Genomic DNA, 26,983 nt, shown 5'->3' on the forward strand with positions numbered 1-26,983 from the left:
TGTGAAGCATCAGTCTGCTAGTGTAATCTAATTGCAGTTGCCTGCCTGCCAGCGTGTGTGCCAGGCCCACTTGCCCAGTGCCACCACTCATATCTGGTATAACAGTAGTGTAAATTTAAAAAAAAAAAACTTTTTTGACTGTGAAACATCAGTCTGCTAGTGTAATGTAATTGCAGTTGCCTGCCTGCCAGCGTGTGTGTCAGGCTCACAGCTTATACTGTGCCCACTTGCCCAGTGCCACCACTCATATCTGGTGTAACAGTAGTGTAAATTTAAAAAAAAAAATTTTTTGACTGTGAAACATCAGTCTGCTTGTGTAATCTAATTGCAGTTGCCTGCCTGCCTGCCAGCGTGTGTGCCAGGCCCACTTGCCCAGTGCCACCACTCATATCTGGTGTAACAGTAGTGTAAATTTAAAAAAAAAAATCTTTTTTGACTGTGAAACATCAGTCTGCTTGTGTAATCTAATTGCAGTTGCCTGCCAGCGTGTGTGCAAGGCCCACTTGCCCAGTGCCACCACTCATATCTGGTGTAACAGTAGTGTAAATTTGAAAAAAAAAAACTTTTTTGACTGTGAAACATCAGTCTGCTAGTGTAATCTAATTGCAGTTGCCTGCCTGCCTGCCTGCCAGCGTGTGTGCCAGGCTCACAGCGTATACTGTGCCCACTTGCCCAGTGCCACCACTCATATCTGGTGTAACATTAGTGTAAATTTAAAAAAAAACTTTTTTGACTGTGAAACATCAGTCTGCTAGTGTAATCTAATTGCAGTTGCCTGCCTGCCTGCCAGCGTGTGTGCCAGGCTCACAGCGTATACTGTGCCCACTTGCCCAGTGCCACCACTCATATCTTGTTTAATAGTAATGTAAGTGTACATTTAAAAAAAAAAAACTTTTTGGACTGTGAAACATCAGTCTGCTTTTTTGTGTCAGGCTCACAGCGTATACTGTGTCCACTTGCCCAGTGCCACCACTCATATCTTGTTTAATAGTAGTGTAAGTGTACATTTAAAAAAAAAAAACTTTTTGGACTGTGAAACATCAGTCTGCTTTTTTGAGTCAGGCTCACAGCGTATACTGTGCCCACTTGCCCAGTGCCACCACTCATATCTTGTTTAATAGTAGTGTAAGTGTACATTTAAAAAAAAAAGTTTTTGGACTGTGAAACATCAGTCTGCTTTTTTGTGTCAGGCTCACAGCGTATACTGTGCCCACTTGCCCAGTGCCATCACTCATATCTTGTTTAATAGTAGTGTAAGTGTACATTTAAAAAAATAAAAACTTTTTGGACTGTGAAACATCAGTCTGCTTTTTGGTGTCAGGCTCACAGCGTATTCTGTGCCCACTTGCCCAGTGGCACCACTCATATCTTTTTTAATAGTAGTGTAAGTGTACATTTAAAAAAAAATGACAGGCAGAGGCAGGCCACCCCGCAGGTGCCGTCGTGGTCATGGTGCTGTGATTCCCTTAGGCCCTAGAATAATGCCCAGTGTTCAGAGGCCACGTACCATGAACTCGAAAAGTTCTGAGGACATAGTTGACTTTTTAAAACAGGACACCCAATCTTCTATAGCTTCCGCTCCGAACCTTGACGCACCATCCTCCTCCAGCTTATCTTCAGGCAGCACCTCTCAAGTTACCACTCGCCCGCCTGCCGCCACCACCAACACTAGCACCACAGCCGCTTCACTTGATCTGTCAGAGGAGTTATTTACACATCAGTTGGAAGAAATGAGTGATGCGCAACCATTATTGCCAGAGGATGTAGATAACAGGGATATGTCTCAGTCAGGCAGCATTACACACATGGACGTACGGTGTGATGATGATGATGTTGTACCCGCTGCGGGAGTTTGGTCTGTCACTGTGAAGCGGGCGTAACCCTTACACTACCTGATTGATACAACATCATACCTGATGTTTTAAAGCATGTTATTCCAAACAATTTAGGAATGTTAGGTGATTTATGCACTTTATGGATTAAAACCAGACTCTGCATCAACTATGTAATTTTCCATGGGAGTTTTGCCATGGATCCCCCTCCGGCACGCCACAGTCCAGGTGTTAGTCCCCTTGAAACAACTTTCCCATCGCTATTGTGGCCAGAAAGAGTCCCTGTGGGTTTTAAAATTCGCCTGTCCATTGAAGTCAATGGGGGTTCGCCGATTCGCGAACTTTTGCGGGAGTTCGCGTTCGCAGTTCGCGAACCCAAATTTTTAGGTTCGCGACATCACTAGTCAGGAATAGACCAGTAATTAATCAAATTTCTCTTCTGTGGAATCTAAACTTAGTTTTAGAATTTTGCAAGTTTTACCCTTTGATCCCACGCATTCTCTAGACATTAACGGCTAGATTTAGAGTTTGGCGTTAGCCGTGAAAACCAGCGTTAGAGGCTCCTAACGCTGGTTTTAGGCTACCGCCGGTATTTGGAGTCAGTGATTAAAGGGTCTAACGCTCACTTTTCAGCCGCGACTTTTCCATACCGCAGATCGCCTTACGTCAATTGCGTATCCTATCTTTTCAATGGGATCTTTCTAACGCCGGTATTTAGAGTCGTTTCTGAAGTGAGCGTTAGAGCTCTAACGACAAAACTCCAGCTGCCGGAAAAAAGCAGGAGTTAAGAGCTTTCTGGGCTAACGCCGGTTCATAAAGCTCTTAACTACTGTGCTCTAAAGTACACTAACACCCATAAACTACCTATGTACCCCTAAACCGAGGTCCCCCCACATCGCCGCCACTCGATTAAAATTTTTTAACCCCTAATCTGCCGACCGCCGCCTACGTTATCCTTATGTACCCTAATCTGCTGCCCCTAACACCGCCGACCCCTATATTATATTTATTAACCCCTAATCTGCCCCCCTCAACGTCGCCGACACCTGCCTACACTTATTAACCCCTAATCTGCCGAGCGGACCTGAGCGCTACTATAATAAAGTTATTAACCCCTAATCCGCCTCACTAACCCTATCATAAATAGTATTAACCCCTAATCTGCCCTCCCTAACATCGCCGACACCTAACTTCAATTATTAACCCCTAATCTGACGACCGGAGCTCACCGCTACTATAATAAATGGATTAACCCCTAAAGCTAAGTCTAACCCTAACACTAACACCCCCCTAACTTAAATATAATTTACATCTAACGAAATTAATTAACTCTTATTAAATAAATTATTCCTATTTAAAGCTAAATACTTACATGTAAAATACATCCTAATATAGCTACAATATAAATTATAATTATATTGTAGCTATTTTAGGATTAATATTTATTTTACAGGCAACTTTGTAATTATTTTAACCAGGTACAATAGCTATTAAATAGTTAAGAACTATTTAATAGTTACCTAGTTAAAATAATAACAAAATTACCTGTAAAATAAGTCCTAACCTAAGTTATAATTAAACCTAACACTACCCTATCAATAAATTAATTAAATAAAATACCTACAATTACCTACAATAAAACCTAACACTACACTATCAATAAATAAATTAAATACAATTTCTACAAATAACTACAATTACATAAACTAACTAAAGTACAAAAAATAAAAAAGAACTAAGTTACAAAAAATAAAAAAATATTTACAAACATAAGAAAAATATTACAACAATTTTAAACTAATTACACCTACTCTAAGCCCCCTAATAAAATAACAAAGACCCACAAAATAAAAAATGCCCTACCCTATTCTAAATTAATAGAGTTAAAAGCTCTTTTACCTTACCAGCCCTGAACAGGGCCCTTTGCGGGGCATGCCCCAAGAAAATCAGCTCTTTTGCCTGTAAAAAAAAACATACAATACCCCCCCCCAACATTACAACCCACCACCCACATACCCCTAATCTAACCCAAACCCCCCTTAAATAAACCTAACACTAAGCCCCTGAAGATCTTCCTACCTTGTCTTCACCATCCAGGTATCACCGATCCGTCCTGGCATCCGGTGCTGAAGAGGTCCAGAAGAGGCTCCAAAGTCTTCCTCCTATCCGGCAAGAAGAGGACATCCGGACCAGCAAACATCTTCTCCAAGCGGCATCTTCGATCTTCTTCCATCCGGTGCGGAGCGGGTCCATCTTGAAGCAGCCGACGCGGATCCATCCTCTTCTTCCGGCGTCTCCCGACGAATGACGGTTCCTTTAAGGGACGTCATCCAAGATGGCGTCCCTCGAATTCCGATTGGCTGATAGGATTCTATCAGCCAATCGGAATTAAGGTAGGAATATTCTGATTGGCTGATGGAATCAGCCAATCAGAATCAAGTTCAATCCTATTGGCTGATCCAATCAGCCAATCAGATTGAGCTCGCATTCTATTGGCTGTTCCGATCAGCCAATAGAATGCGAGCTCAATCTGATTGGCTGATTGGATCAGCCAATAGGATTGAACTTGATTCTGATTGGCTGATTCCATCAGCCAATCAGAATATTCCTACCTTAATTCCGATTGGCTGATAGAATCCTATCAGCCAATCGGAATTCGAGGGACGCCATCTTGGATGACGTCCCTTAAAGGAACCGTCATTCGTCGGGAGACGCCGGAAGAAGAGGATGGATCCGCGTCGGCTGCTTCAAGATGGACCCGCTCCGCACCGGATGGAAGAAGATCGAAGATGCCGCTTGGAGAAGATGTTTGCTGGTCCGGATGTCCTCTTCTTGCCGGATAGGAGGAAGACTTTGGAGCCTCTTCTGGACCTCTTCAGCACCGGATGCCAGGACGGATCGGTGATACCTGGATGGTGAAGACAAGGTAGGAAGATCTTCAGGGGCTTAGTGTTAGGTTTATTTAAGGGGGGTTTGGGTTAGATTAGGGGTATGTGGGTGGTGGGTTGTAATGTTGGGGGGGGTATTGTATGTTTTTTTTACAGGCAAAAGAGCTGATTTTCTTGGGGCATGCCCCGCAAAGGGCCCTGTTCAGGGCTGGTAAGGTAAAAGAGCTTTTAACTCTATTAATTTAGAATAGGGTAGGGCATTTTTTTATTTTGGGGGTCTTTGTTATTTTATTAGGGGGCTTAGAGTAGGTGTAATTAGTTTAAAATTGTTGTAATATTTTTCTTATGTTTGTAAATATTTTTTTATTTTTTGTAACAGTTCTTTTTTATTTTTTGTACTTTAGTTAGTTTATGTAATTGTAGTTATTTGTAGCAATTGTATTTAATTTATTTATTGATAGTGTAGTGTTAGGTTAATTGTAGGTAATTGTAGGTATTTTATTTAATTACTTTATTGATAGTGTAGTGTTAGGTTTAATTATAACTTAGGTTAGGATTTATTTTACAGGTAATTTTGTTATTATTTTAACTAGGTAACTATTAAATAGTTCTTAACTATTTAATAGCTATTGTACCTGGTTAAAATAATTACCAAGTTACCTGTAAAATAAATATTAATCCTAAAATAGCTACAATATAATTATAATTTATATTGTAGCTATATTAGGATTTATTTTACAGGTAAGTATTTAGCTTTAAATAGGAATAATTTATTTAATAAGAGTTAATTAATTTCGTTAGATTTAAATTATATTTAAGTTAGGGGGGTGTTAGTGTTAGGGTTAGACTTAGCTTTAGGGGTTAATCCATTTATTATAGTAGCGATGAGCTCCGGTCGTCAGATTAGGGGTTAATAACTTTATTATAGTAGCGCTCAGGTCCGCTCGGCAGATTAGGGGTTAATTATTGTAAGTAGCTGGCGGCGACGTTGTGGGGGGCAGGTTAGGGGTTAATAAATATAATATAGGGGTCGGCGGTGTTAGGGGCAGCAGATTAGGGGTACATAGGGATAATGTAAATTGCGGCGGTTTACGGAGCGGAAGATTAGGGGTTAATAATATAATGCAGGGGTCAGCGATAGCGGGGGCGGCAGATTAGGGGTTAATAAGTGTAAGGCTAGGGGTGTTTAGACTCGGGGTACATGTTAGAGTGTTAGGTGCAGACGTAGGAAGTGTTTCCCCATAGCAAACAGTTAGGAGCTGAACGCTGCTTTTTTGCAGGTGTTAGGTTTTTTTTCAGCTCAAACAGCCCCATTGTTTCCTATGGGAGAATCGTGCACGAGCACGTTTTTGAGGCTGGCCGCGTCCATAAGCAACTCTGGTATCGAGAGTTGCATTTGCGGTAAAAATGCTCTACGCTCCTTTTTTGGAGCCTAACGCAGCATTTTATTGAACTCTCGATACCAGAGTTAATTTTATGGTGCGGCCAGAAAAAAGCCCGCGGAGCGTTAACAGCCCATCTACCGCCAAACTCCAAATCTAGGCCTAAGTTTTTATCTTGGAAGGTATTATTGTTTTCTGGCAACTTACTCTGAGTTTCTGATATATATGCTCTTTCCAGTGACCCTCCTTATCTTATTTTTCACCAAGAAAAGGTGGTTTTAAAGACCTTTGATTTCTTACCTTCTTTTTGTCCTTATCCTCAAAATTCTAAATAAAGATTTCTTCATCATTTGGATGTAGTCAGAGCTTTACAATTTTATCTGCAGGCTACGAAGGATTCAGCCCCTAATCTGTTCATTCATTTCTAGGGTCCACGCAAAGGCCAGAGGGCTTCCTTTAACGTTTTGGTTTAATACCCCTGATTCACAAGGCTTACTTTGATATGGGTAAATCTCCCCCAAAGTGCATTACAGCCCATTCTACCAGATTAGTAGAATGGGCAATTGATTTTATCCCACTGTGTGAGCAACATACAGAACAGAGGTTTAACCCATATGTGCCAAAACAATCAGTGATTGAACTTTATTTCTGCTAGTACTACATAGAAAAGTGCCATATGAAGCAGTGATTTTATGCTGTAAGCAATACTTCTATTCTTAATTTCAGCATCCTGCATGAAAGTCAACAAAGCCTCAATATGGCTGCCAGATTGAGAGTAACTTAATTTGTAGCTGTTTTTGGTGAACTTAAAATAGAGGACAGTTAAATTAATTTTGATTTTTCTGGACAGCTGGTTGCTGGTTGATAAACAAATATCAAAGATCAAAATTGAATACCTGGCAATTTTAACTATATGACTAAATTTATTGCAAATCCAGGGAGTGAAAATTGAAAGTGGCTGACAAAAATATAATAATAGCTGAAAAAAAGCAACTGTGCCCTAGTAATATTAATAATTTGAATCACTTACTGCTTCAAAATATAAAGTTGCAACTGATTCATCCAGTGAGGTTTTGAGTTGTACAGCAACTGATGAGATTACAAGGGTTCCTTTTGGGATGACTCTGATTTCGGGAGGTGTAAGACTCCACACTCTAGTCAACGAATTGTCCAGAGATGATTCCTGGAAGATCTAGCACAATAAAAGAAAAGAACACAGAAATTCAGGGTAAGCTTAAAAACAACCACATGACCCATAAAAGAACATTGTACTCTCTCATTTATATGAAACATTTAAACAAGTTTGTCTGAAAAAATATGAAGTAGAAGTTGTTTAAAGTTGAAGTATCAAAGTAGTGCTCTTCCTACTAATGCTAAATGAGCATTAAATTGACATAAAACAGCTTCAGTTCTTAACATGTTTATTGAGGTAATAGTCTGCCAAGCTTGTGGGTATGGGTAGGCAACACAGTAAATATTTTACTTGACATTGCTGCTTTTTCTTTCCTAATCTACTCTCTCTTATCAATAATTAAAACAAAAGTTTAAAACAATAAATAATATGCAATATGCAAAGGTAGAATATTCAAATAGTACATTAACATGGATCCATGTTTATCAACATACAAAAAGACTGGTAAGATGTGACAGTAGACAATCTTGATAACAATATGCGAATAAAAGCTGATTGCCCTTTTAAGTACTTTAGGGGCAATGGGTAGTTTAGGTTTTTTTTGTGTTAGGTTTTTTATTTTGGTTTTTTTTTATAGACACATTGAATTATATTTATGGAAAACCAGATATAACCCTGGTATGTAATTAGCAAAGTATCTCATGTTTGATTTAAGATTTGGAATACACATAATGTATTCATTGATAAAATGAGCATGCTCAAACTTACTATTTGAGAGATTTCATACTTATTCCATCTTATTATATATACAGTATATACATACATATATATATATATATATATATATATATATATATATATATATATATATATATATATATATATATATATGTATTGTCCACTGACATCTACAGATGCTCTGACAATGCCCTTTTAAGGGCAATGCCCATACAAATGCCCCTTTAGGGGCAATGGGTAGTTTAGGTTTTTTTTTTTTTAGGTTTTTTATATTTTGGGGGTTTTACTGTTACTGGGTAATTGGTAATTTTTTTTAAGTAAAAGAGCTGTTTAACTTAGGGCAATGCCCTACAAAAGGCCCTTTTGTTGGTAGTTTTGTATTAGATCAGGGGGTGTTTTTGTTTTGGAAGGGAATTTTTATTTTTATAGGGGTATTAGTTTAGGTTTACATTTTTTATTTTGGATAGCTTTGTTTATTTTTTTCTGTAATTTTACATTGTTTTTAACATAAGCTTTCGGGTTTGTATTTTTTAAACATAGACTGCCCTCTGGACAGGCTTATCGCCTAGTATATATATATATATATATATATATATATATATATATATATATATATATATATATATATATATATAAAATACAAAAACAAAAGTGTGATGTGACATTTGATGTGGCGTTTCGGGGATCTCCCCCTTCATCAGACAAAGTAAAAGAGATGTGATACAACAATCAATTTAACAGGTGCTAATGCCCATCCCCCAATCAAAGAAGAACTGCCTAAATTCAAATTGACCAATCAAAGTGCACAGTTAAGATGATGTCAGTTTAAATCAAAATAAACAATCAAACAATTACCTAACATGTGCATATAGATTATTATAGGTAACAGGGCAGTATATGTGCAAAATAAAATATATGATAATTATGACAGAGAGCCACATATGGAAAATAGCAGATAATAATAAATAAATATAAAGATAAAAAAATCTTTAAAACATAGCTGTTAACACAGATGTTACTATGGAAACAGAGATAGGTAAACATTGAACCATACGTCAATACCTTTTTGTCCCAGATTGAAAAGAAACGGAGAAACTGAATCCAAAACATTATTGCTTAACTTACAGTTAAGGGCATATGACGATCGTATATATCACCAAAGACCAAATATACCTCCTGTATAAGTCCTGTATAAGTCCTGTATAAGTCAAAATCGTGTAAGTTCGGGCTAATAACTATCTTCTATACTATAGTCTCACCTAAACAGTATTAAGTTTTGTAGTATAGACAGGACTTACTTACAATGCAGGGGCGGCAGATTAGGGGTTAATAAGTGTAAGATTAGGGGTGTTTAGACTCGGGGTTCATGTTAGGGTGTTAGGTGCAGACATAACTTTTATTTCCCCATAGGAAACAATGGGGCTGTGTTTGGAGCTGAACGCTGCTTTTTTGCAGGTGTTAGGTTTTTTTCCAGCCAGCTCAGTCCCATTGTTTCCTATGGGGAAATCGTGCACAAGCACGTTTTGCCAGCTTACCGCTTCCGTAAGCAACGCTGGTATTACAGTGAGATGTGGAGCTAAATTTTGCTCAACGCTCACTTTTCTGAGGCTAACGCCGGCTTGCAGAAAATTTGTAATACCAGCGTTGGCTTAAGTGAGCGGTAAGAAAAAAAGGAGCGTTAGCACCGCACAGCCATACTGACAAAAACTCGTAATCTGGCCGTAAGTGTTGTACAAATATAAACACTTACTAAAGTAGGACACGGCAGCACAGAATATAAAAATATTGCTTTAATGAGAACAAACAACCTACTTTAGCAAGTGTTTATATTTGTACAACACTTATTCTTCCTGCTTCATATATATATATATATATACATACACACACACACATAATATATATATATATACATACACACACACACATAATATATATATATATATATATATATATATATATATATAAAAATAAAGTATATGTGATTATATATAGGTATAGATATATACAGATATATATATATGAATATCTTTTTATAAATACTTACAACATATTCCCCTATATGCTTTTACATATTTTCATCTAGTTGACTGTAAAGGGCTTCAATGCACTTCTCAATATGTCTATATGTGTATATTTGTCAGTAAATACATATATACACATATAAATACATAAATATGAACACACACACATACATTATATATATATATATATATATATATATATATACATATACATATTAAGACATGTATTTGTATACTGTATATCTCTGTTAAAGCCCTTTGCAGTCCTGACACCTGAGACCTCATATCTATGAGCCCTTATAACTTCTTTATGCAATTTTTTTTAAAATATTTTTTATTGGATAGTGCTATTATGAGTGTAACTGTACAACAGTCAACGAAAGCTCTAAGGTCACGCTATCCCGACAAGCGTTAAATTCAATAGCGCTCAAGTGATCGCGTTTACTTTCAATTTGTAATATGATCTCTACTTCCAACACATGCAAACAGCCGCAATAAACTCAATATTGTTCAAGCGCAACTGTTAGTGCGCAACTCGTAATCTGGCCCATACTGTATATATACAATATAGCCCATTCTATTCAAATAACTTGTTATATACCAAATTCCTTTTAACCCTTACAAAACATTTTATTAATATTTATATAAATATATTTTATCAGATAGTGTGTATATGAGTGTAACACTTTATTTTAATGTATTTATATTGTGTTTGGTGCACATTTTTTTTTAACACTTATACTTTACGCCAGGTTTCCAATTGCACAAACCCAATTTTGCTAATTTTGTTTGTGCTCGAGCAAACTAATTTACTTTCAACTTGTAATATGCGCGCAAGTTAGCGCAGTCAGAATATTGCTTATTGTGACCCACGCTAATCACTGGTGTATTTAGGTTTTGTGCTGCCCTAGGCACTCAAAATCCTGCTGCCCACCCCCAAATCTGCCGCCCTAGGCACGGGCCTTGTTGGCCTAGGCCTTAATACGCCACTGGTATGCTAATAATAGTATGCCACTTGTAATCTAGCCCAATGTATTTTACTGTTTAAAGGGCCATTATAGTTGAAAATGTATGTTGTAATTAGTTAGAGCGTGTACTAGTGATCCTGTAATGTTATGTGTTTTAACTCCCGCAAAAGGTTTAAACACAAAGTACTGCTTGGGGTCACTTTGGGGTGATTAAACACATAGCATTACTGAGTTGGTGGTTTTAATATTACATGCTCTAACGAATTAGAGCATGCAGTTTATCAAGTCACTCTATAACCATTTAAATATCACTAAACATGATCTACTGCAATAAATGTATTTTAAGCTAGTCTATAATACCAGATGTTTATTTAAATTTATACGGCTAGATTACGAGTTTTGCGTTAGGCTTAAAAAGCAGCGTTAGTCAGTCCTAATGCTGCTTTTTAATGCCCACTGGTATTACGAGTCTTGCAGGTACAGGTGTACTGCTCACTTTTTGTCCAGACTTGGAAATACCGCAAATCCACTTACGTAAGTTGTGTATCCTCTTTTTTCAATGGGACTTGCATAGCGCCGGTATTACGAGTCTGCCAAAAAGTGAGAGGTACACCCTCTCCTGTCAAGACTGGTACTGCATTTTAGTCAGTAGTTAAGAGTTTTACACTACAACGCCGTAGCATAAAACTCTTAACTAAAATGCTAAAAAGTACACTAACACCCATAAACTACCTATTAACCCCTAAACCGAGGCCCTCCCACATCGCAAACACTAAAAGAAAAATTGCAGACTCTTCACGTTTTCATCTTTGGTGGGTGAGTGAACATACCGCTAGTTTCTAAAAGCTAAGATTTTATTTAAGCGCACTAGTATTGCTGGTTTTGACTTCATATTCAGACTCACAGATTGCCGGCTACGGGTATAAATACGCAGAGCGGACCCCTGCATTATGGCTTCTATGAACTCTTGTGAGCTATGAACTATTCCAGCTACATTAGTACCATTAGCAATACAATTATACAATACAATTATTTTGCTAAAATTCATACAGACACCACGCTCCTAAGACTGGTTCGCCAGTCTATTTGTTTATTGATTTCCCCTCAATGGTGTCTTTTTATGAATAACAACTGGATAAAGGAGAAGATTTGTTAAAAGGACATTTCATTTTGGTTTATATTTTTCCCATGGACTGCAATTATATTTGTTAGCACTTGCACCCACATAGTATAAGCTCTCATTATAGCTATAGAGTGTGCATGAAGTCCCTTTAATTGTGTTTGACTAATACACCATGGAAAATAGATACTCATTTAAGGACATAGATGAAGATAATCTGGACTGTCTAAACCTGGAAGATGTCTTTAATTGTGATTCTCCCAATATAAAATTGGGGGACTTATTTCAGGACTATGAGTACCTTAAACTAAAAGAACAAAAACTAAAATGGGATAAGTGGATCTTATCAAAGTATTTGGCATTAAAGATGGTACCTAGAGGCCTTAGGCTAAATAAATTTCCCACATATGATGTAAAGGATGAATTGTTTATAGCTAGATGGAATCAAGCCCTCTCTGATTGTTCTCTTACACTGATATCTTTATTAATTGAATACAAGGATACATTGTTGTGTGATGTTAAAAGTAAGATTACCAATATTGAGAATGAAATGTCAAGATTTTCTAATTGTGATATTTATGCTAAATTTGAACAGATTTTCAAAAACACCATAGAAGAATCTAAAAAATTGGTTATACAGACAAAGCACACAAAATTTATTAGGGATCAAAAGGATTACTCCCTGGGTACTGTATATGTTTGGAGACGTAAACAGAGAAGTAAATCTTGGTTTAACCAAGAAGAGGATGACAATCTAACACCTAAAAATAAGAGTAATAAAAATAGAAACAAGAGAAGGCGTTACAATAGACGCAATAAACAATCAGGAAATGAGGGAAACTCGAATCCTACAGAAAGTGCCAAAAAGGTCACTTTTTCGGACTCTGAGAATGAATGTAGTGATGAGGATAGATTTGCATCGAGTTTTGAATATGTTTCAGGGGACGATGCGAATTCTAGTAACGAAAGAGATGAGGTCCCAGACATGCCAGCAGCAATATGTGTACCAACCACCACACAAAAAGGTATTCTTAAGGGACACTCAGACCAAGGGACTAGACCCAAAACTAATGGCACCACAAGTAGTCAAATCCAAACACATAAATCCACCCCTCAGGTTTTTCGCGAGGACCCCAAACAATTCCAGGGAGGGGGAAACAGGGAAGTTATAGACCCAATAAAGACAAAGAAAGGACAGACAGAACAGAAGAGATACACTTTGAGAGGGAAAAATGCCAAAGTAAAGAAATACCAATAAATATGGTTATCAATATTTCCAACTATACACTATCCGATTTGGAAACTAGAGTACTTAATTTAGGCCTTGGTTTTGTTCCATCAAGAAAATTCAATCTTTTTCAAACCATACTTGATCTCAATAAATTAATAAGTGAATTAACATTAATTAAGTTCTTTAAGACTAACAATGAGTCCAATGTTGATAATTTGGTTCTTCCTCAGCAACAAATTGCATTAAACCCACAACTCTCTTTTGCTGACACTTGCACTCTTATTGATCTAGAAGATCTAAGTAGTATTAATCAAAGGGATGAGGCCTTACAAGTTAGCAAGGTTAGATCTAAAATGAAGAACAAATCAACTTTTTACCCAACTAAAACTAGAGGTAAAATACTAGAAGTTTTCCATGAAAGAGTGGTAGATGACTTAACAGATTTATCTAACTCTGTAAATAAGAATGCTTCTAACTTGACCATAAAAGAAAGAGAAGCATTGTTAAAGCTACAAAACAACAAAGATATTGTGATCAGGCAGTCAGATAAAGGCGGGAGTGTGGTTGTAATGGATCAATCACACTATGTGGCAGAGGCCATGAGGCAACTTAATGACAGTGACACTTATATGGTCTTGTCTAATAATCCTACCAAACAGTACACCAGAGAACTGTCTCTTCTTTTGGACGAGGTGGTGGAGGAGGGTCTCATGGATCAGGACACAGCCAATTTTTGTCTGGTTACTGATCCTGTGACACCCATCTTCCACCACCTCCCAAAGGTACATAAGAGTCTTACTAATATCAAGGGGAGACCCATAGTGGCAGGTATTGGCTCTCTTTTAGAGCCATTATCCAAATGGGTTGATGACTTGTTACAACCCATGGTGACCCTATTACCTAGTTACATTAGAGATACATCACATGCCTTACAGAGGTTGGAGCCAGTGGTTTGGAGGGAGGAGTACAGTTGGTTGACAATTGATGTCGTATCACTGTACTCCTCGATTCCCCATACACAAGGTCTCCAAGCTATTGAATTTTATTTGAACCTTTTCTCTGATCTATCATTTGAATCCAAAGTTTTGGTAGTCAGGATTGTGAAGTTTTTATTGGAACACAATTTTTTTATGTTCCAAGGACGTTACTACCTCCAGAGGCGTGGCACCGCTATGGGGGCTAAGTTTGCCCCCTCATATGCCAACCTTTTTATGGGTTGGTGGGAGCGGTGCCATGTCTATGGAGGTAGTACCTCTGGATTTAATCACATTGTTTTGTACGTCCGCTTCATTGATGATTTGCTTATTGTTTGGTCTTCGGACCAACAATCAGCAAAAGAATTTGTTGAGCTACTAAATATCAATGAGGTGGGAATACAGTTCACATGTGAGTGGCAGAAAGAAACTGTTAATTTCCTGGATGTTACCCTTATTGGAGATATCCAGGAAGGCAGGGTCAACTCAGCCCTCTATCGGAAACCTATCTCAGGCAACAATCTCCTTCATGCCCGCAGTTGCCATCCACGGCACGTTTTTAAAGGAATTGCTAAAAGTCAGTTCCTGCGGGCAAGAAGGAATTGTACGAAAGAAGATACTTTCCAGAGAGAGAGCAGAGATCTAAAATCAAGAATGCTCAAGAGGGGTTATCCCAGCAAAGTAATTGATAAGGCCTTCTTTGAAATTAAAGATGGAATAGAAACACATGAGTCACAAAAACAAACACAAAAACAAAAACAACACCAGTGTGATACAAAAAAACAATTGAGATTCATTACGTCATATTCCAATCAATATGATGAAGTATGTCGCATTATTAAAAACAACTTACCCATTCTTATGGGAGACAAACAACTGAAAGATGAAATAAAACAAGGGTGCATGTTTGTACCAAAACGAAATGTGACAATAGGGAATATTTTGGCTCCCAGTATGTTACAAACAGCAGGTACCTCTGGCTCATCTTGGTTAAAACATAATGGCACCTTTAAATGTGGAAGAAAAGTATGTACCTCTTGTGATCACATCAATATTTCTCCCACATTTAGATCCCATGTAACGGGTGAGGAGTTCCAAACTAGGGGATGCATAAATTGTAGGAGCAAATTTGTCATTTACATCATAGAATGCACCCAATGTAGGAGGCAATATACAGGTAGGACTACTAGGGAGGTAGGCAAACGTATAAAAGAACACCTGTCTTATATCTCTAGCAAAAAAACATGTTCGGCTCTTTCCACTCATTTTATTGAGTTTCATAATCAGGATGTCACAACTTTCAAATGGCAGGCCATTGAACAAATTGGCACACCACCAAGGGGTGGAGATAAGTTGTCCATCCTAAGCAAACAAGAAATCTATTGGATTTTTAAAACAAAGTGTCTTTTGCCTAATGGGTATAACTCAGAGTATGATGTTATTAACTACTGGCAATAATAAACCATTATAATAGAATACCATCCATTATTTCTACCCCACTGCAATTAAGTTGTTCTTCTTATTGCAGTAAAGGATACTAAAATATGGCGAGTTATAAGACACCTAAGTTAAACTACATATACTTAATTAATTTTTATTTTCCCCAATGGTTCTGATATTGATTCAACTGTCGCTCTTTTGCATAAGATATTACATATCCTTATCCACAAATTTGTTCAGTTATTACATGACTGACAGATCCCTTTTTCTTGATTTGTTAAAGTTAATTTTATTTGATAGTGATCTGTTTGTGGATAATATATGCCCTATGACCCAAAATTCAAATTGGGTTTAATATTGAATTAGGCATATAGTATGGATCTTATGTGTAGAATAGATAGTAACATTGTATGCAAGCATATACAGGTGTATGCATATATAAGGGTATGTATGAGTGTGTATGTTTGTGTGTATGTATGTACATGCACTTGTGTGCGTGTGCATGTATGCATACATATATATATACATTTAAGATGTAGTTATTTCATATAACGTGTCCAGTCTTTTATAATGTGTTTTTTTGCTCTGCTTTGTTCAATTTCTAAAGTCATTGGCATCCCAAATATATATAATGTGTATATATGTTTATAATATTCGAGATCTAAGTTTTTATGTTAATTATTATTTGTATTATTTATCTTCATCTATTTGTTTACTCACTAAGTGTTAACTATCTACACAGAATGTTATTATGGTATGTATAGGGTTAAATTCTGAAGTCTTGTTGTTTTTAACCAATCAACATATAGTGTTAGACTTAAAAGGGTGCACCTCCCAACAGGTGTTATTCTATGATTACGGTCAATACGACCGAAACCGGTCAGAAGTTTTGTCTTCACTAACCCTGTGTTGCTGTATGTGGTCATCATACAATTTTAAGGAATAAAGCTACAACTGATTTTCAAACTCTTGTTCTGGATATACTTCTTTGTCTACTAAAAGAAAAATTTTAACCCCTAATCTGCCGGACCGGACATCGCCGCCACTATAATAAATATATTAACCCCTAAACGCTGCACTCCCGCCTCGCAAACACTAGTTAAATATTATTAACCCCTAATTTGCTGTCCCTAACATATTCAATAACTATTCTACCTAGTTAAAATAAATACAAACTTGCCTGTAAAATAAAAATAAACCCTAAGCTAGCTACAATGTAACTATTAGGCGGCGATGTTGGGTGCGGCAGATTAGGGGTTAATAAATGTAGGTAGGTGGCGGCGATGTTAGGGACGGCAGATTAGGGGTTAATAATATTTAACTAATGTTTGCGAGGCAGGAGTGCGGCGGTTTAGGGGTTAATATGTTTATTATAGTGGCGGCGACGTTGGGGGCGGCAGATTAGGGGTTAATAAGTGTAGGTAGGTGGCGGCGACATTGGGTGCGGCAGAGTAGGGGTTAATAAATATAATATAGGGTTCAGCGATGTTGGGGGCAACAGATTAGGGGTTCATAAGTATAATGTAGGTGGCGGCGGTGTCCAGAGCGGCAGATTAGGGGTTAATAATTATAATTTAGGTGTTGGCGATGTTGGGGGTGTCAGATTAGGGGTTAATAAGTGTAAGATATGGGGTGTTTAGACTCGGGGTTCATGTTAGAGTGTTAGGTGTAGACATAAATTTTATTTCCCCATAGGAATCAATGAGGCTGCGTTAAGTAGTTTTACGCTGCTTTTTTTGCAGGTGTTATACTTTTTTTCAGCCGGCTCTCCGTTGATTCCTATGGGGAAATCGTGCACGAGCATGTTACACCAGCTCACCGCTGACTTAAGCAGCGCTGGTATTGGAGTGCGGTAATGAGCAAAATTTTGCTCAACGCTCACTTCTTGTCTTTTAACGACGGGTTTGTAAAAACTCGTAATACCAGCGCTGCATGTAAGTGAGCGTTGAGTGAAAACTGCTTGTTAGCACCGGATAGCCTCTAACGCAAAACTCGTAATCTAGCCGATAGACTTTAAAGCATATTATTTTAATAGAGCCTGATAGCAAATAGGGTTCATCAGGTCTGTATATTTTTACATCTACAAAAAAACCCTCAAGCTTATTTAAAGGGACATAATACTCATATGCTAAATCACTTGAAACTGATGCAGTATAACTGTAAAAAGCTGAAAGGAAAATATCACGTGAGCATCTCTATGTAAAAAAGGAAGATAGCTCAGCAGAGTAAGTTCTGTGTAAAAAGTTATACTCAGCTGCTGCCCAGCTGCAGGTAAAAAAATGTTTTAAGAAAATGAAGAAATGAACAGCAGCAAATCAGCATCAACAGTGCTGAGGTCATGAACTCTTTTACTGTGATCTCATGAGATTTGACTTAACTCATGAGATTTCATAGTAAACTTCCTTAAACTAAATAGGGAAATAAGATGAGTGTTCACGAAGCTCACTGTCAGGGTTTTTTCCCTGTTGTTTGCCATGTGCTGCTGGCAGCCATTTTACTCACCTCTCTTCCTGACTATGGTGCATTGTGGGGGATGCTGCTCATTTCCTACACTTCATTTTATGGCCAGACTGGTGTGCATCATCCATGTGAGACAGGATGCTGTCTCAGAATTGTGATGTCATCACTTATTATTTAAAGGGCCTCTGTTCAGTATGCTTTGCCTTTTCGTTGTCTCAGACCTGTTTGTGAAAGTTAATATGTATTACCTGGCTGGCTGACGTCCTTCCTGGTTCCTGATCCCTGGCTTGTTCCTGACTCTGCTGTTTTCCTGGCTCCTGACTCGGCTCGTCTGACTACCAGCTCTGGTTTTGACTCCTGGCTTGTTATTTGACTTGTGGTCTTTTTATTATTTTTTGCTATGAATAAAGGTGTGATTATTTTTGCACTTCTCGTCTCAGTCTTATTCCTGGCACCCTGACATTACGCAAAGGCCATGAATCCTGATGGTGCTAATAATCCACCTTTACCTGCCATCATTTCCAGGATGGATGAACAGGATCACCGCTTGGATCAATTTGCACTAGCCCTGCAAACCCTGCTGACTCGCACTGCACATTTGGACCAAAGTGTCCCGCAAGTTATGGCTGCTCCTGTTTCCGCTGCTGCACCTATGCCTACCAGGAGCATGTCCAGTTCTGCACCTCTACCTCAGCAATATGGAGGCGATCCTATTTAGTGCAGAGGGTTTTTGAACCAGGTGGGCATTTACTTTGAGATGTTACCTCAGGCGTTTACCTCTGACAGAGCTAAGGTGGGATTTCTCATCTCGTTACTCTCTGACACAGCTCTTGCCTGGGCTAATCCCTTGTGGGAGACTAATAAACCTGTGATTTCAAATTACCCTGAATTTGTGGCCTCCTTTCGAAGGGTATTTGATGTTCCATTCAGCAAGGTACAAGATCTGTTGCTCAGTATGCTATTGAGTTCCGTACGCTTGCCGCAAAGGTAGGTTGGAACAATGAAGCCCTTGTTGCCGCGTTCTTTCATGGGCTCTCTGATGCGATTAAAGACGAAGTTGCTGCCAGAGATTTACCAGAGAATCTCGAGGCATTGGTGTCTTTTTGATCCTAATTGACATCAGACTCAGAGAGAGGCCCTCTTTCAAGGAGCGCTTGCGGAAGCCTCCTGTTCCGTTGTCTCCTACGTGTTCGTTCCTACCCATGCCTCCCTCTCCTCCCATGCCTCCTGGTCCCGAGTCACCAGGTACTGCTGAGCCAATGCAGTTGGGATTCACGCGTCTCTCCGTGGCGGAGAGGGCCTTTAGGAGGAGGGAGGGGCTCTGCCTCTATTGTGAGTTACAGGGTCACCTTTAGAAGTCTTGTCCTACACGGCCAGGCAACGCTCACACCTAAGGTCCTGTCGGGGGCAGACCTTGGGTGGTTTATCCTTGTCCCCGGAACCGCTTAAGGAGAAACCTTTTGTCACGGTTGTCCTTTCCTGGGTGGACTCCTCCATAGTAATTCAGGCTCTTGTTGACTCCGGTGCTGCGGGCTATTTCATTGACAGTGTTTTTGTATCAAAGCACTCCATTCCTGTTTTGCCTCGGTTCGTTCCGCTTGCTATTGAGGCCATTGATGGCAGGCCCCTTCAGCCTGCACTTGTTATTCACGAAACTGCTCCATTGTCCATGGCTGTTGGGGCTCTCCATTTTGAAACCCTCCAGTTCCAGGTGATAAACTCTCCACATTTTCCAGTTGTTCTGGGTTATCCCTGGCTCCAAAAGCACAATCCCAGTCTCGACAGGCGCAGGTCAGAAAATTTGTCGTGGTCCCCGCAATGTATTTCCACTTGTCTTCGGGAACCAGTTAAAGTCTGGTGCACTTCTTCAGTATCTCAATTGCCAGAGGAGTACCGAGAGTTCCTAGACGTGTTTGACAAGGTGCGTGCCGGTACGTTGCCTCCTCAACGGTCTTACGATTATGCCATAGACCTGCAACCCGGAACCATTCCTCCTCGGGGCCGGGTGTACCCTCTGTCTGTTGCAGAGAATTGTGCTATGGAGGAGTATGTAGCCGATGCTCTGTTGTGGGGAATCATCTGCAAATCCTGCTCTCCTGCAGGGGCTGGCTTCTTCTTTGTGAAGAAAAAGGGTGGCGAGTTAAGACCATGTATCGATTATAGGGGTCTTAAACGTTTTACCATTAAGAATGCTTACCCTATTCCGGTCATTACAGAACTCTTTGACCACCTCAAGGGAGCTACGGTCTTTACTAAACTTGATTTGAGAGGAGCGTACAATCTCGTTAGGATTAAGGAGGGTCACGAATGGAAAATAGCATTTAACACTAGGAGCGGGCATTATGAGTATCTTGTAATGCCCTTTGGCCTATGTAATGCTCCTGCTGTTTTTCAGGAATTTATTAATGATGTCCTACGAGATATGTTGCCACAGTGTGTTGTGGTGTACTTAGACGACATCCTCATACACTCACCCACACTTGAGGCTCATCGTTCTGATGTTACACAGGTTCTTCAGAGACTACGTGAGAACGGCCTGTTTTGTAAACTCGAGAAATGTGAGTTCCATCAGACTCAAGTAACCTTCCTAGGTTATGTTATCTTTGTTGCAGGGTTCTCCATGGATCCTGACAAGTTATCTGCAGTTCTGCAGTGGCCTCGCCCAGTTGGTATTCGGTCTATTCAACATTTTTTAGGGGTTCGCCAATTACTATAGAAAGTTTATTAAAAACTTTTCTTCCTTGGTCAAACCTATCACAGACATGACCCGTAAAGAGAATGATCCACTCCATTGGTCAACTACTGCCATTAAGGCCTTTGATAGTCTTAAGACTGCCTTTGCTGCCACTCCAGTTCTGGCTCATCCTAACCCTGTCTTGCCTTTCGTTCTTGAGGTCAATGCGTCTGAGACTGGAGTAGGTGCCCTCTTGTCTCAACGTCCTACGACTGACGGTTCCTTGCATCCGTGTGGTTTCTTCTCTAAGAAATTGTCTCCAGCAGAGTGCAATTATGAAATTGGTGACAGGGAATTACTGGCCATAATTTTGGCACTCAAGGAATGGAGGCATCTTCTCGAGGGTACTAGTGTGCCAGTGCTCATTTTTACTGACCACAAGAATTTAACTTATCTATCTGAAGCAAAACGTTTGTCGCCAGACAGGCCAGATGGGCGCTATTTTTGTCTCAGTTTAAATATGTGGTCTCCTACCTGCCTGGTAGTAAGAATGTTAGGGCTGATGCCCTCTCTCGACAATTTTCGCCTCTGTCCAAAGAAGAGTCTGTACCTACTCCTGTTATACCTCCTGACCATATTTTGGCTACCATACGTACTAATTTGACTTCTCCCTTGGAGGAGGAGATCCTGGCTGCACAAACCAATGCACCTTCTGAGAAACCTAGTGGTAAGTGTTTTGTTCCTGAGAATCTTCAAACTAAACTTTTGCACACTTACCACTATCCTAAAGCCACAGGTCACCCAGGCAAGAACCAAATGATTTGGTCTGTCACTCAATAATTCTGGTGGCCAGGTCTTCGTTCTGATATTGCTGCGTATGTTGCCTCCTGCTCAGTTTGTGCACAGAATAAGACTCCTCAAAGTCTTCCTGTGGGTCTTCTTCAACCTACTGCTAATGGTGAGTGTCCTTGGACACATCTTTCCATGGACTTCATTGTCGAGCTCCCTGCTTCCAATGGCAATACTGTTATCCTTATGGTGGTTGACCGTTTTTCTAAAATGTCACATTGCATTCCCTTGATGAAGCTGCCTACCGCTCAGGAGCTTGCTTCAAATTTTGCCTGGGAGGTCTTCCGTTTACATGGGTTACCCAAGGAGATAGTGTCGGACCGGGGTAGCCAGTTTGTCTCCAGATTTTGGCGTTCCTTTTGTGCTCAAATGGGGATCCAGCTTTCCTTCTCCTCTGCATATCACCCTCAATATAATGGGGCTGCGGAATGGTCTAATAAAGCTCTGGAACAGTTCCTCCGTTGCTATGTCTCAGATCACCACAATAATTGGTCTGAACTGTTACCTTGGGCAGAGTTTGCTCGTAATAGTGCTATTAATGCTTCCTCCAAGTTATCCCCGTTCATGGCGAATTATGGTTTCAACCATCCTTGTTGCCCGATTCATTCATGTCTCAGGGTATTTCAGCTTTGGAGGAGCATCTCCCGCAACTCCGTTCCACGTGGGTGCAGATTCAGGATTGTCTTCATCGTTCTATGCAGCACCAAAAGTTCCAGGCTGATCGTAGGCGTCGGCCCGCACCTTCCTACCAGGTTGGTGAGAGAGTTTGGCTGTCCTCCCGCAACTTGAACCTTCATATGCCTTCCAATAAATTGGCTCCTTGTTATGTTGGTCCTATTCGAATACTCTGACGGGTTAATCCTGTGGCCTACACTCTTGACCTTCCTCCTGCTATGCGCATCTCCAATGTTTTTCATGTCTCCCTCTTGAAACCATTGGTTTGTAATTGGTTTACCACTGTGTTGCCTCTTCCCCGTCCTATCTTTGTTGACAACCATGAGGAGTATGAGGTCAGCAGCATTATTGACTCTCGTATGTCCAGGGGCCATGTACAGCATTTGGTTCACTGGAGGGGCTATGGTCCGGAGGAGCGTTCTTAGGTTCCCTCCTCTGATGTTCATGCTCCCGCCCTCCTCCGTGCCTTCCATGCCCGTTTCCGCAATAAGCCTTTTGTCCTCCGCGGGGGAGGGATCTTTGAGGGGAAGGTACTGTCAGGGTTTTTCCCCTGTTGTTTGCCATCTGCTGGCAGCAATTTTACTCACCTCTCTTCTTGACTATGGTGCATTGTGGGGGATGCTGCTCATTTCTTACACTTCCTTTTATGGCCAGACTGGTGTGCGTCATCCATGTGAGACAGGATGCTGTCTCAGAATTGTGATGTCATCACTTATTATTTAAAGGGCCTCTGTTCAGTATGCTTTGCCTTTGCATTGTCTCAGACCTGTTTGTGAGAGTTCCTGTGTATTACCTGGCTGCCCTATGTCCTTCCTGGTTCCTGATCCCTGGCTTGTTCCCGACTCTGCTGTTTTTCTGGCTCCTGACTCGGCTCGTCTGACTACCAGCTCTGGTGTTGACTCCTGGCTTGTTATTTGACTTGTGGTCTTTTTATTATTTTTGCTATGAATAAATGTGTGATTATTTTTGCACTTCTCATCTCAGTCTGATTCCTGGCACCCTGACACTCACTCCCTTATTTGTCCTGGGACAGCCATACTGATTTGCTGCTTAGAAGTCCTTTACAATGGGATCTGGCTACTGAGGAACGTTTGAGGTAAAATCTTTCTTTTTTACATAGAGATGTTCAGGTGATATTTTCTAGTCATCTTTTTACAGCTATGCTGTATCATTTTTAAGTGTTTCAACATTTGGGTATCATGGCCCTTTAATTCTCTGGATAGGTTAATGACTATTGTGGGTGTTCTTCAATGGTATAGAGTGTGGAACAGTTTAATATCACAGCAGTGAAAGTTATTCTTTCTCCAGTCATGCCTGTAAGCTTTACACAATAAATGCCATTTCCAGCTTACCTGTTGTAGGGGTTTCCATTGGGATTCTTTTTCCAGTATCTCCTAAAAAACACATTACATATTTAATTCTGATAACCAAAGGAGAGAGTTTTTTGCGCATGAAAATCTTGTAGTACTCATTTAACTTAGGCCTAGTTTCCATTGAGGTGGTAAAGTTTGGAAACAATTTACCACCTCAATGGAAACTAGGGGGCATATGTATCAATGTGCGAGTGGACATGATACGAAGTAGCGTATCATGTCCGCTGCACATCACTACACATCGATAAATGCCGACAGCATACGCTGTCAGCATTTATCAATGCACCAGAAGTTCTTGTAAACTGCTGGTGCAATGCCGCCCCCTGCAGATTCGCGCAGGGGGTGTCAATCAACCCGATCGTATTCGATTGGGTTGATTTCTATCCACCGCCTCAGAACAGGCGGACGAGTTATGGAGCAGCGGTCTTTAGACCGCTGCTTCATAACTTCCGTTTCCGGTGAGCCTTCAGGCTCGCCAGAAAAAACGGGCATCAAGCTCCATACAGAGCTTGATAAATATGTCCCTAGGCCTTAGATCTTTGTGTTACTATTTTTACATACTTTCAAAGGTCTCTTCAGCTACTGTAAAGGTGCATACAACCATGAAAAAGGGTGATTGTGTTTTAGTGATAAAACAAATTTACTTAAATGGGCATAGAACAAATTTGAAACGTTCAGAAGAGCATTTCTAATTTGACTAGAAACATTTTTGCAAGACATGTTTGCAAAAATACTTTGAGAAAGTGTATTGCAGAAATACTGTGCAGTTCAAAGGTGATTTGTTTCTTTAAATGTCTGTATTTTTATCTAAAAACATTTTTATCGGTTTTTCAGATACCTTGACAAAATTTGTCTGGAACCTCTACAAAATAATTGTATAACCAGTTTGTTAACCTATAAATTAAAGTGACATTTGGACCTCCTTGCTATCTGACATTAAAGGTCAAACCCCTTGCCTACCTTTAGGTCACCTCCTTTGAGTTCCAGAACCAATCGTTTATCCAGGAATGAGGCCAGCGCCAGAGAGTTTAACACATGCTCAGAAAACCAGAAGTAGAGCATTTTGTGGTCAGTTAAGAGGGAAGGAGAGAATGTGGAACTATTGAAGGAGCTAGAAACATTTTTATAGCGTAGAAGACCCTGAGAAAGACAAACATAGGGGTATATTTATCATTACTGTATTTTTTTTAAAATTAGAAACAATGTTTAAATATGTTTTATATTATTACAAACATAAATATATAGTTTAATGGCTTTAAAGTTAGTCTTCCTCTCACCAGGCAACCTTAGCAGACAACTGGGAAATAATCTTGTCTACAGGGAAAACAGACTTATCAGGACCCTTTGTCTCTTGAAATATATTCAAAGACAAACATTACTTTAAGTATAAGAAAGTGTGCTAATATACATACATAGAATACTGTGAAATATAAAAAGAATGGTTCCTTAATGATATTTTTATGACAAGTGTCATAAGCTCCACCACACAACTTTTGTCCCTGCAGGTCCTAGGACCAGTTGTCCCTGAATATTGTGCCTGATGATAGGAAGTAATGGGACTTAATCCCAAAGATCCTCTTTTTCAAAAGTGATACAGGTACAAAATCCTTTATCCAAACTGGTTGGGACTGGAAAAGGTTTGGATTCTGGAATTATTTGGATTTCAGAATATTTGTATATTTTTTATCGGTAAAATGGGACTGTTGGGAGAGGGGATGGGACCAAGTGTAAACAATCTTATGTCATTTAGGCAATATTTACATAATACAGCATATACATGAAAGCTAAAGGAAGTTTTATATCATTTTAAATACTTTTGTATACATAGTTCAAACAGTAATATAGTACAGTACTGTAATCAGAAAGGTATTATTGACTATTATTTGCCTTTTAGAACACAAAGTCTTCTCTGCCTGCCATATTTGGTTTGGTTTTCGACTTACTGGCGGGTATTTTTTTAATAATTTAACTTAAAAAAAAAAATACTAATGAAGAAGTCTGGATTTTGGAATATTTCTGGATTTTAGAATTCTGGACTTGAGGATATATACCTATACATACAGTATATCTGAAATAATTCTGAAAGGATATTCTTTTTAAGTAAAACAATTGCACTTATCTTTCAGAAAATGTCTTCATTGTTCATTGTAAAAGCACCAAAGAATCTGTGCCCTCCTGATCTGTTCTAGATTGTGCTTTTCCAGTGAATTGTCTAGGATTCTTGATTCTTTTTTGCTTTCAGACAATGTTATATTTACACAGCCAGCTTTATGTCGCTGGCTTTCATAACCCTGTTTCTTTTCATCCTCCCTCTGAACTATTAATGTCCCTTAGATGCACTCTCCTCTTTCTCTAGATATCTTCCTCATTGTGAATCTTTTTCATCCTTAATATTATCCTCTTGCAAAGGGTTGCCACCAAGTGAATTATTTACCTGTGTAGCTTGTTTTTTTTATTAATGATGATGATCAAATATAATTAAAAAAAAAACTGTTATGATGAAAGAGTGTGGGAATCTAATCCTTCAGTTTCGGGTATGCTGCATAATTATGTATTTAGAGTAGACGCATGCTAATTAATATGGTCAGTATGTTTTCCTACTGCAAAATCTCGAATACCATAGAAAAATAGTAAATGTATCCCCCTAAATATCGTGGATTACATACACTGGTTAAATACTATCACTGAAACAACCCCATAGTTTCAAGTTACTTGTTTTCACTGACCTTGTGATGAGATTCCATGTAACTTCCTTTTATAACAGGAAAAGAAGTGACATCAATGTTTACCCCAATATCTCCATCACTGAGGAAGTCCTCTGCAAGAATAACTAAGGTTAATAGAGAAATCATCATCCCTCAGTCAGAGAAACAACCTAATGAAAGTCCCAAAAATGTTTTCTAAATTTAGGATGCAACTGATATTCAGATGTATGTTTAATTTGGAATAAATATGATTTCAATTTTAATTAAACAATAAGTAAAATTTGAAAACAACAGAGTTTTAGAATTTGGAATTCATATACAACACCAATAACTTACCAGCTCTTTCTTGAATAAAATGTGCAAGTAAATTGGCCACATGATTAATTTCTTTACAGATCTGAAATGCATAAAAAGAATGGTAGTGATTAAATTTGTAATTAAACTATATAAAGTGCTAAATAAACTCTCTGCACACAATTACAATTAAACAGCATACATATATCTAAAATTATGTACAGGAA

At 39.1% G+C, this 26,983-nt stretch overlaps 1 protein-coding gene across 2 annotated transcripts in view; it reads right to left on the bottom strand.

The window, feature by feature from the left end:
* The window catches only part of CETP (cholesteryl ester transfer protein), a 169,320-nt gene that overhangs the window by 43,215 nt on the left and 99,122 nt on the right, over positions 1 to 26,983 (bottom strand). For both annotated transcript variants that reach the window (XM_053700259.1, XM_053700257.1), the window contains exons 7-11: positions 26,799 to 26,859; positions 26,484 to 26,575; positions 24,718 to 24,897; positions 23,737 to 23,778; positions 7,133 to 7,294 (exon numbers count right to left, since the gene is read on the bottom strand). In XM_053700259.1, coding sequence (XP_053556234.1) covers positions 7,133 to 7,294; positions 23,737 to 23,778; positions 24,718 to 24,897; positions 26,484 to 26,575; positions 26,799 to 26,859 — 537 coding nt within the window. The remainder of the gene's footprint in view (positions 1 to 7,132; positions 7,295 to 23,736; positions 23,779 to 24,717; positions 24,898 to 26,483; positions 26,576 to 26,798; positions 26,860 to 26,983) is intronic.

This window comes from Bombina bombina, chromosome 1, assembly GCF_027579735.1.
Source record: "Bombina bombina isolate aBomBom1 chromosome 1, aBomBom1.pri, whole genome shotgun sequence".
In the NCBI taxonomy this organism is placed as follows: domain Eukaryota; kingdom Metazoa; phylum Chordata; class Amphibia; order Anura; family Bombinatoridae; genus Bombina; species Bombina bombina.